Here is an 11,828-nt window from a genome sequence, read left to right on the forward strand (position 1 = left end):
TGTCCAACAGAAGGTGAGCACAAAAGCCCCCCTTGAGAAACGGATGAGACGCCAGTGAGTATCTGCCACAGAGAAGCTTGCAAGATTCTTCTTGCCCACTGTCATACCTCATTTCTGTGACAAGCTCTTAAGCTTTAACATACAGCCCCTGCTTTTTTATGGAATATGCTTATTTTTTCTTTCATTTCTTTTAAAATAATACATGTACTTAATAAATATTTCAACAGAAAAAAAGATAACAGTGAAAAGTAAATCTCCCTGCTATCTTTGACCCTCGCTTACTCTGCCACTATTAGTTTCTTAAGTATGTATTCAGAAATCTGCACATGTGCTTGTGTATAGTACATATAGGTTTATATTGTTCTCATGGCACCATAGTATTCCATTATATGGCTGCACCATGAAATTTTTAACCAGTGATCTACTGATGGACATTTGAGGTGTCTCTAGTCTTTTGCTACTATGAACCATGCAGTGTGGACATTCATGTCTATGAACCTTTATGTTCATGGATGAGGATACCTAGAGATTAAATACCCAGCAGGAGATTTGCTGCATCAAAGAGTTAGTATATATTTGACAGATATTTCAAAACTGCTCTCTGAGTTGTACTAGTCTGAAAGCAGAGCAATGACACCATGAGGGTTGAGTTTGGGAACAGAGCCAGAAAACACTGGAGGCAGTGAGTCAAAGGAAGGGACAGTGGAAACAAGTCAAGCAAGAGAGAACAGAAATCTTAACTGGAGAAGAGAGAAATACAAGAGATTCCTAGGAGAAGACTTATCCAGAGGAGGAGGCATCCAGGCTAACTGGGGTGCACAGTTTGGGTGAAGGCATTTCACTATTTGAACAATTCAGATGATGAGCAGTTGGGCTTGGGGTTGGACAAGCAGGGACCTGGTGAGTTGGTACAGGTAGCCAGATGAACACAACAGATATCACTATTACTAGATTACAAACTAGGAATAACAATACTACTTTTTTTTCTTATGAGGGGTCTTAGAGGATTAAAGGTGGCTGTAGATGTGCATAATCAGGAAAATGCAGCAGTCAGAAATCATATTGTCCCTGTGGGGCCATGGTTGAGGTAAGCTGAGGTTCCCACTGGCAAAGGAAGTATAAGTCAGAGTGCCCACAGAACATCCAGATGGAGGTGGCCACAGGACACCAGATGGAGATAGCCAGTGTACATGCCTACATATCTAGGCCACGAGGACAGATTGCAAAATCAAGCAAATGGTCAAAGTCAGTCAAAGTCCACCAGAGTTAGAAGCATAGCAGGAACTTTCAAGGCAGAATTTTCTGGATCCTCCACTGAATAGACTTCACTCATGACTTCCAAATGCGTATTTCTAGTCAGTCAACCAGAGGACCCTGGGCAGGGAGAGACTGCAAGGGAAAAGGAAGGATCCGAATGGGAGGTGGGAGGCCATGAACCCAAACTCACTTCCTCTACATTACATGACCTCATCGCTCCATTTGTTCTAACTTTTAACTTAGGGGCCAGGGTTAAATTAATACAGATGAAGCTTAAAAGTGACTTTTCTGGAGAGAGGATATACTGGCTATTTTGAACCAATATTGCATATAATTAGGTGTCTGAGTTCAAATCCTGACTCTACTGTGTCCTCCTGGCTGTGTGACTTTGGACAAATTGTTGAACCTCTCAGAGCTTCAGTTGACTCATCTGGAAAATGGGAATGTTCATAATTCTTCTTCCATGGTGAAAAGTATGATGATGTATGTAAGTGAGGACATAGCAAATGTGAGAAACTGTCAAATTACTACTTGGCAGCTGGGATGGCCTCCCTTAACCACCACACACCCCATTGTCCCTCCCAGTCCCTCCCAGAGGCTTACCGGGCCTTGTCATACTGGCCTCCCATGAGGATGTTCTCCCTGATGCTACCCTCAATGATCCAGGCCTGCTGTGGCACATAGGCCAGGCTTCCGTGCACCCCCACCGAGCCCTCGAGCAAGTGCATCTGCAGCAAAATGAGCCAGCCTCAGAACCAGGATGCGCCAGGGCCAACCCGCCTGCCTCAGCTGCCACAAGGGCCCACCCACTGTCCTCTGGGATACTTGGGATCTTTGAACATCACCCTCCTGGGGTCACATGGGGTTGCCATGACTCAGAGTCAACTCCATGGCAGCTAGCAACACCGCCATCACAATGCCAGGCTCAGCAGTGAGTCTGAGGCAGCAGCCATGAGAACATGTGAAAGCAGCCAGAGCTAAGCCAGGCCACTTCCTGCTCGGCCTGGGCATTAGGGAGCCATTATTACCTTTGCTAGGTGTGATAACGGTTTTATGATGAGACAGAAAAATGTCCTGATTTTTGGGTTTCAGAATGACGTATTTAGCACAGAGAGTATTATTTAAAAAAAAAGAAAGAAACTCACTGCCATTGAGTCAAATCTGACTCATGGCGACCCCTCCTTGTGTTTCGGAGGCAGTATCACTACGGAAATAGACTGCCCAACCTTCCTTGCAAGGAGTGGCTGGTGGGTTTGAACCGCCACCCTTCTAGTTAGCAGTCAAATGCCTTAGGCACTATGCCACCAGAGCTCCTGAAAGTATTATAATCTCTGTAATTTAAGAATCCTACAAAATATATATTTACATAGATAAGGCAGATATGAAAAAATGCTATCAACAAGTGAATCTATGTGGTGGGTATATGAGTTTTCATAGGAGTATTCTTTCTTCTTCTCTATGGTAAGTTTAAACTATACATTAAAAATAATAATAAGAAGAAGAATATAACTCCCATTTATACCACACCAGCATAGGAACAATTTTCCATGTCTTTTTTTTTTTTTTTTCCCCTCTTCCTAATGTTGTGTTTTTACTTTTGATTTGCAGTCAGGCTTTCTTTATAAAGAACAAAGCTTTAAAATGATATTTTCCCCTTCATAAGAAGGAAAAACACTGGTTCATTTGAAGAAGAAATTTACAAACTGCTGGCCAGGTAGAATGTTGTTGTTGTTGTTGTTATGTGCTGTCGAGTCAGACCCAACTCATAGCGACCCTCCTTGGGTTTCCAAGGCAGTATCACTACGGAAGTAGATAGCCCAACCTTTCTTCTGAGGAGTGGCTGCTGGGTTTGAACCACCAGCCTTCTGGTTAGCAGTCAAATGCCTTATGCACTAGGCTACCATCTGTAAACTGACCACAGTGCATGAACCTTCCTCATCAGGTTTTATGAAGTTGAAGGCAGAAATTGAAAGCTTAAAAAGTTTATTTACAAACAAAAAAGAAAGAAAGAAAGAAATGGAAAGCTTAGCACAGGGCCTAGCACATAGTGCTTAGACTATTTTTACTATTATAAGAAAATGGAGCCTTTCCTCTCCCCAGTTCCAAAGAAGCTGGGGAAAGTACATCGCATGTGAATCACAGAGAGATGACCTGTCAGATTGTATTAGGGGAGAATTGCTCTTTATAACCTGACTGCATTCCATGGGGGTGGAGCCTATTGAACCAAAGGCCACTCTAGGGGCAAGATGCCTTAATGAGTTTGGCTACATACTTTTGGGAGAAAGAGCTGAAGGCAGTGCTAAGTAAAGGAAAGAAACCTGTTCTCTGGACAATACGGGAGGGAGGGGTGATGGACAAGGAAGGGAAGGGCAGTGAGAGAAGCCACAGGTGGGGGTGAGGCTGGGGACTGAGCAAGGAAAGGCTGGTGAGAAACTTCTGTGGGGTTTTTGTTGTTGTTAGTTGTCTTTGAGTCCATTGGGACTCATGGCAACCCCATGTGCGCAGAGTAGAACTGCTCCATAGGGTTTCCAAGGCTGTGACCTTTTAGAAGCAGATAACCAGGGCTTACTTCCAAGGTACCCCTGGTTGGGTTTGAATCACCAACCTTTTCATTAGTAGTCCAGTATATAACTATTTGTACCACTCAGGGAACCCCTCCTATAGGAGGTAGCCATAAATGTGTACCAGATATTGTACACATTTCAGTTGTTCCCTATGAGGTGTACAGTGCTCTGTGGGAACTTTGTGTGTGTGTATTTGTTTTTTCAAGGGTGGAGTCAAAACTGGAGATGGGATGGGCTGAGTTCTATGTCAGTATGGCTACAGGCAAAGCAGATCTCAGGACTTTCACAGATGATGGAATTGGAAGTTCAAGATCTACCACCAAGATCTCTAAGGCATGGGCACCCAGCAGATAGGTAGTTTCCACTGCTGGTGATGTACGACTGTCCCATCCCATCTCCCACACCCTCCTTGCTTCTTTCTCCTTCCACATTTCACTCCTGATGCCATCCCGCAAGGACACACATCCCACTCCACAATGGTAGGAGCTGGACTTCATGAAACTACTTTTATTATCATATTAAACTTTGAGACACCCTGTATCATCACCCTGAGAGCTAACTGATTACAAAGCAACATAGGGAAGCACAGAGAACAAGTGAAGATGGACTTCCAGGAGACACTCTGACCAAGAGTGCTGCCTCAGGGTGGGAAGAACGTGCCACTGAGGAGGTAGTGTATTTATAATCCACCTTCCCCATGGGACATGCACAATCATTTCCAATTTATGACAATCCTATTTGCTCAGACCACTCTGAGGAAGAAAGTGATGATGAGCCTTTCTGGAGGAACTTGAGATCCGGAACAGCTGCACTGTCAATGAGTAGGAATGTATTATGGTCAGGTGTCACTTACCTCTCCCAAGATGGCTGACAATAGGCTGCTCTTGCCACTCCCCGTGTTGCCGCAGATCCCTAACATCATTCCCTGAAAAGTCAAGGAGGACAGAAGACATTTGAACAGCACAACCCTCCCATCTACCCACTGTGGGTCTATTATGTGAATATAAAATGACAAACACAACAAAATAGCCACCCTTCCCCACGACCCCTTAGAAAGCAAAACTCAAGGGGAACTTTGAGTTTGGTCTGAAGACCTGGGATGGTACAGCCTTAAACCCACTGCCATCGAGTCAATTTTTACTAATAGCAACCCACATTGCGTTTCTGAGGCGGCAAATCCTTACGCAAGTAGATTGCCCAGTCTTGCTTCTGTGGAGTGGCTGGTGGTTTTGAACCACTAACCTTCTGGTTAGCAGTCAGATGCCTTAGTCACTGTGCTACCAGAGCTCCTTGGTACAGGCTTAGCATCAGGAAAACCCATGGAAGTGGCGGAGAGGGAGTTATGGAGGAGTGAGCATGTTGGGCAGGAAATCTGAATTCTAGATTAGCATCTACTCTACTTTATGACCCTAGGCAGCTAGGCTCTCTAAGCCTCAATTTCTTCATATGAAAAATGAGGATAATGAAGCCAGACACACAAAATTCATACATGCATTCATTCTTTCATCCATTCATCTATCAAATAGCCATTTGAGTTTCTTCTATGTCGTGAAGAAATCAACTCTCATTGAGCTTACATTCTAGAAGGCAGACCATAAAATCATAATAAATAAATAAATAAGATATTTCAGATGGTGGTAAGTGATGTAAGTAAAATGAAATAGGCTACTAAGACAGGAAGCTGAGGGTTCAGATGATTTCAAATGGGGTGGCCAGGGAAAGTTTCTCTAAGCAGATGTCATTGCACTCGAATGACAAGGAGCCAGGCACAAGAAGTTCTGGGGCAATAGTGTTCCAGACTGTGGGAATAGCAGATGCAAAGGTCCTGAAGCAGGAATAAGCTTGGGGGTCAAAGAGCTGCAAGAGGATTGGTGTAGCTGGTGCGGAAGGAGTGAGGGGCAGACGAGGTTAAAGGTGTAGGTAGGTAGTAGCTCAGCTTCCTACAGGGAAGCCACTGAAGGGTTTAAGCAGGGGAGTGAGATAAATCAGTTTGCGTTTCAGAAAGACCCCTCTGCCCATTGCACGGATAGTGAATGATAAGCAAGCAAAGGGGAAACAAAGACCCTAGTAAGGAGGATCCCAGAGGAGCCAGGAATGGCATGATGATGGCTGGGGCTAGGGCAGTAGGGAGGGGTATGACGAGAGGTGGCGGGGTTGGGAGAGACATTGAAGCAGAGCTGACAGACCCTGCTGATGGATTGGAGGGAAAGGAAAGGAACAAAGTTTGACTCCTTAGTCCCTGCCCACTGGAAGGATGGTGTGGTGCCATCATCCGAAATGGGAAGACTACAGGAACCAGTTGGAGAGGGTGGAAATCAAAAGTTCTCTTTTGGCCTTGTTTTATTTGAAATGCTTAGTGGGCAGTTAAGTGGAAATGTTAAATAGGTAGGTAGTTGAGTCTGGAGCTCAGAGGACATCAAGGCTAAAGATAATAGCAGAGAGATGAAATTTAAAGGTGTGGGACTGGATGCCATGTTTCCAGAGGAAAGAGCATGAATAGGTAAGAGGAGAGGTGAGAAAAAGGAGAGAGTAGGGGATTAAGCCTTTGGAAAAATTAAGTAGAAGAGGATCCAGAAAAACAAAACATGTAGGATAGTGCCTGACACATAACAGGAACTAAATAAATGTCAGCTTAGTCTCCCACCTTTCCTTTTGGTGTTCTTGGTTTCTCCAAGTACCAGTACAGAGCAATCTCATACTATTTTGGGGTCTTGTCTATTATAAAAAATAAAAAATTTAGGTGATCAATTAATTTACACTGAACTACTGAACTATGAAGTATTTAGCATAGCATAGTGCCTGAGGCACTTGACTGCTAACCAGAAGGCTGGTGATTCAAACCCACCAGCCACACTCCTTGGAAGGAAGATGAGGCAATCTACTTCCATAGTAATACTGCCTCAGAAACCCAAGGAGGGGTTGCTATGAGTCAGGTCTGACTCGATGGCACATAACAACAAAAACGAAGACAACATGAAGTATTTGGGAGCTCTGGTAGCATAGTGCCTAAGGCATTTGACTGCTAACCAGAAGGCTAGTGGTTCTAACTCACCAGTCACTCTTCAGAAGGAAGATGGGGCAATCTATTTCCGTAGTGATACTGCCTCAGAAACCCAAGGAGAGGTCACTACGAGTTGGATCCAACTCGACGGCAGTAAGTTTGGTTTTTTGGTATGAAGTATTTCCTATATCTGCACTCCATGAAAAATTTGTATTCTAAAAGGGAGATCTTGGAGAGGGCAGTTTTTAACCAAAGAAATAGTAAGGTACAGGCTGAGTTCCTAGGCATAGACCCAAAAAGTCTGGCAGCCAGCCTGCCATAATGGCATGAATAGAGATACCTTTGACACCACCAGATTTATCTTGTGCAACTCTGGGCCTACACTGTCCCCTTTGTCCTCTGGCCTGAAGCCACCTAAAGGTGGTTGAGCCTCAGTCATCCTTTCAGGGTTGTATCCATTCTTCTCCAACTCCAAAGCTCCGTTGACAATCCCAGGACAGGTCTGTCTCCATGATAAAGTGGCTCCCTCCAAAACCAATGCCTTGCTGGGGTCTGTTAATGCCTGGACATATAAAGCAGGGCTCTCCTGGAGGAAAAATTTCTGTAAAGACAAAAAAGCAAGCAGGGAGGAGGAATTCCATTCTTTAGTTCGGTTGAAACGTGTACCATTTTATTGACTGGACAGTTGACCTGTATTACTGATATTTTAATAAATAGCAAAAATTGAAAGTTACTCCACCAACTAGGAGGACACCAGTTTCTACTGGTGAAAATTCTAGGTAAATGTTTTGCAAATTTCAGAGCAGTGAATCACTTCACTATATTTGCCTATCTCTCACACTATTGGCTGTTTCATATTTTATTTTAAATTCACTAAAGCCTAACCAATGTTAACTTCATCCTAAGTGATAATACCACCACTCATTTGTCAGTTTGTTGGATTGTGTTGGCTTGCATTGTTGTTGTGAGGCTGGAAACTATGCCACTGGTATTTCAAATATCAGCAGGGTCACCCATCATGGACAGATTTCAGTGGACTTTCTGGACTAAGACAGACTGGCAAGAAGGATAGATAGGGCTACCCACTTCTGAAAAATTGGCCACTGAAAACCTTAGGAATAGCAGTGAAACAATGTCTGATATACTCAGAAGATGAGCCTTTCAGGTTGGAAGGCACTCAACTGGGGAAGAGCTGCCTTCTCAAAACAGAGTCAACCTTAATGACATGGATGGACTAAAGCTTTCAGGACCTTCATTTGCTGATAGGGCATGAATCAAAATGGGAAGAAACAGCTGCAAACATCCATTAATAATCAGAACATGGAATTTACAAAGTATGAATCTAGGAAAATTGGATGTTGTCAAAAATGAAATAGAATGCATAAAGATTAATATCCTAGACATTAGTGAGCTGAAAAGAACTGGCATTGGCCATTCTGAATCAGACAGTCATATGGTCTACTATGCTAGGAATGACAAACTGAAGAGGAATGACATCACATTAATTGTCAAAAAGAACATTTAAGATCTATCCTGAAGTACAATAGTGTCAGTGATAGGGTAATATCCATACACCTACAAGGAGCAGCAGTTAACACAACTTTATCATTCAAATTTACTCACCAACCACTAAAGCCAAAGATGAAGAGACTGAAGATTTTTACCAACTTCTGCAGTCTGAAATTGACCCAACAATCAACCAAGATGTATTAATAATTAATGGTGATTGGAAACAAAGAAGAATCACCAGTAGTTGGAAAATATGGCTTTGGTGAACAAAATGACTATGGAGATTGCATGACAGAATTTGCATTACCAACAACATATTCATTGCAAATACCTTTTTTAAACAACATAAATTGCCACTATAGACATGGACCTCGTCAGATATAATACACAGGACCAAATACATCTGTAGAAAGAGACAGTGGAGAAGCTCAATATCATCAATCCGAACAAAGCTAAGAGGAGATTGTGGATGAGACTATCAATTGCTCACATGCAAATTTAAGTTAAGATGGAAGAAAATTAAAATAAGTTCACAAGAGTCAAAACATGACCTTGATTATATCCCACCTGAATTTAGAAATTATCTGAAGAATAGATTTGATGAGTTGAACACCAGTGACCAAAGACCAGATGAGTTGTGGTATGACATCAAGAACATCATACATGAAGAAAGTGAAAGATCATTGAAGGGACAGGAGGAAGAAAAGACCAAAATGGATGTCAGAAGAGACTCTGAAAATTGCTCCTGAATGGAGAATAGCGAAAGTGAATGGCAGAAATGATGAAGTAAAAAGCTAAACAGAAGATTTCAAAGGGTAGCTCAAGAAGACAAAGCAAAGTATTATAACGAAATGTACCAAGACCTGATGTTGGAAAACCAAAAGGGAAGAACATGCTCCACATTTCTGAAGCTGAAAGAATTGAAGAAAAAAATTCAAGCCTTGAGTTGCAGTATTGAAGGATTCAATGGACAAAATATTGAATGATGCAAGAAGTATCAAAAGAAAATAGAAGGGATGCACAGATCACACTACCAAGAACAATTTCAGGAGGTACCATATGATCAAGAACCAACAGAATTGAAGGAAGAAGTCCAAGCTACATTGACAGAGTTGGGAGGAAAAACAAAAACTCCAGGAATTGATGGAATACCCATTGAGATGTTTCAATAAATGGATGCAGCACTGGAGGTACTTACTCCTTTATGCCAAGAAATTTGGCCAACTGACTGGGAGAGACCCATATTTGTGCCCATCCCAAAGAAAGGTGATCCAACAGAATGTGGAAATTTTTTAGCAATATCATTACTATCACAGGCAATAAAATCTTCTTGAAGATAATTCAAAAATGGTTGCAGCAGTATATTGACAGAACTTCCAGAAACTCAAGCTGGATTCAGAAGAGGACATGGAATGAGAAATATTATTGCTGATGTCAGATGGATCTTGGCTGAAAGTAAAGAATACTGGAAAGATATTTACCTGTGTTTTGTTGACTATACAAGGCATTCAAATGTGTGGATCATAACAAATTGTGGATGACATTGGGAAGAGTGAGAATTCCAGAATATTTAATTGTGTTCATGAGGAACCTGTACATAGACCAAGAGGTGTCATTTGAACAGACCAAGGGGATTCTGCATGCTTAAAAATCAGGAAGGGAGTGCATCAGAGTTGGGTCCTTTCACCATACTTTTCAATCTGTATGTTAAGCAAATAATTCGAGAAGGGGGACTATATAAAGAAGAACACAGCATCAGGATTAGAAGAAGACTCATTAACAACCTGCAATATGCAGACAACAGAACTTGACTTGCTAAAAGTGAAGATAACTTGAAGGACTTACTGATGAAGATCAAAGACTACAGTCTTCAGTATGAATTATACCTCAACATAAAGAAAACTCGCCACTCATCTGTCAGTTTGTCATACTGTGGTGGCTTATGTGTTGCTGTGAGGCTGGAGGCTATGCCACCAGTATTTCAAATACCAGCTGAGTCACCCATGGTGGACAGGTTTCAGTGGAGCTTCCAGACTAAGACAGACTTGGAAGAAGGAAGGAGCCATTCACTTCTCAAAGAATTGGCCAATGAAAACCTTATGAATAGCAGTGAGACACTGCCTGATATAGTACTGGAAAATTTTGTGAATAGCCCTGAAACTTTGTCAAATATAGTGCTGGAAGATGAGCCCCTCAGGTTGGAAGGCACACAAAATATGACTGGGGAAGGGATGCCTCCTCAAAATAGAGTCAATCTTAATGACGTGGATGGAGTAAAGCTTTTTAGATCTCCATTTGCTGATGCAGCACAACTCAAAATAGGAAGAAACAGCTGCAAACATCTATTAATAATCGGAACATGGAATGTACGATGCATGAATCTAGGAAAATTGGAAGTTGTCCAAAATGAAATGAACACATAAAGATCGATATCCTAGGCATTAGGAAGTTGAAATGGACTAGTTTTGGCCATTTTGAATCAGGCAATCATATGATCTACTATGCCAGGAACGACAGATTGAAGAGGAATGGTGTGGCATTCATTGTCACAAAGAATATTTCAAGATCTATCCTTGAGTACAATACTGTCAGTGATAGGATAATACCCATACACTTACAAGGAAGATCAGTGAACATTACTATTATTCAAATTTACACACCAATCACCAAAGCCAAAGACAAGGAAATTCAAGAATTTTACCAACTTCTGCAGTCTGAAATTGACCAAACATGCATCAAGATATGTTGATTATTACTGGTGATTGGAATGCAAAAGTTGGAAACGAAGAAGAATCACCAGTAGTTGGAAAATATGGCCTTGGAGACAGAAATGACACTGGAGATCACATGATAGAATTTGGCAAGATCAATGACTTATTCATTGCAAATCCTTTTTTTCAACAACATAAATGGTGGCTATACACATGGACTTCATCAGATGGAATACACAGGAATCAGATTGACTGCATCTGTGGAAAGAGGCAATGGAGAAGCTCAATATCTACAGCAAAAGCAAGGCCAAGAGCTGACTGTAGAACAGACCATCAACTGCTCATATGCAAGTTCAAGTTGAAGCTGAAGACAATTAAAACAAGTCCACAAGGGCCAAAATATTACCTTGATTATGTCCTTCATGAATTTAGAGACCATCTAAAGAGTAGATTTGAGGCATTGCACGTCAATGACCAAAAACCAGATGAATTGTGTAGAATAACATCAAGAACATCATCCATGTAGAAAGCAAAAGGTCATTAAAAAGACAGGAAATAAAGAAAAGACCAAAATGGATGTCAGAAGACACTGAAATTTGCTCTTGAATGGCGAGTAGCTAAAGCAAATGGAAGAAATGACAAGATAAAAGAATTGAATAGAAGATTTCAAAAAGCAGCTCGAGAAGACAAAGTCAATTACTATAATAAAATGTGCAAAGACCTGGAGTTAGAAAAAAGGGAAGAAGATGCTCAGCATTTCTCAAGCTGAAAGAACTGAGGAAAAAA

At 41.8% G+C, this 11,828-nt stretch overlaps 1 protein-coding gene across 1 annotated transcript in view; it reads right to left on the reverse strand.

Moving 5' to 3' along the window:
* Nucleotides 1-11,828, reverse strand: part of ABCC11 (ATP binding cassette subfamily C member 11) — an 84,132-nt gene that overhangs the window by 34,630 nt on the left and 37,674 nt on the right. Inside the window, exons 10-12 of the mRNA XM_007947836.1 lie at nucleotides 7,163-7,423; nucleotides 4,675-4,746; nucleotides 1,861-1,985 (exon numbers count right to left, since the gene is read on the reverse strand). Of these exons, the coding sequence (XP_007946027.1) occupies nucleotides 1,861-1,985; nucleotides 4,675-4,746; nucleotides 7,163-7,423 (458 nt within the window). The remainder of the gene's footprint in view (nucleotides 1-1,860; nucleotides 1,986-4,674; nucleotides 4,747-7,162; nucleotides 7,424-11,828) is intronic.

The sequence above is a fragment of the Orycteropus afer genome, unplaced genomic scaffold, assembly GCF_000298275.1.
Source record: "Orycteropus afer afer isolate SDZICR_OR568_19922 unplaced genomic scaffold, OryAfe1.0 scaffold00009, whole genome shotgun sequence".
Taxonomy (NCBI): domain Eukaryota; kingdom Metazoa; phylum Chordata; class Mammalia; order Tubulidentata; family Orycteropodidae; genus Orycteropus; species Orycteropus afer.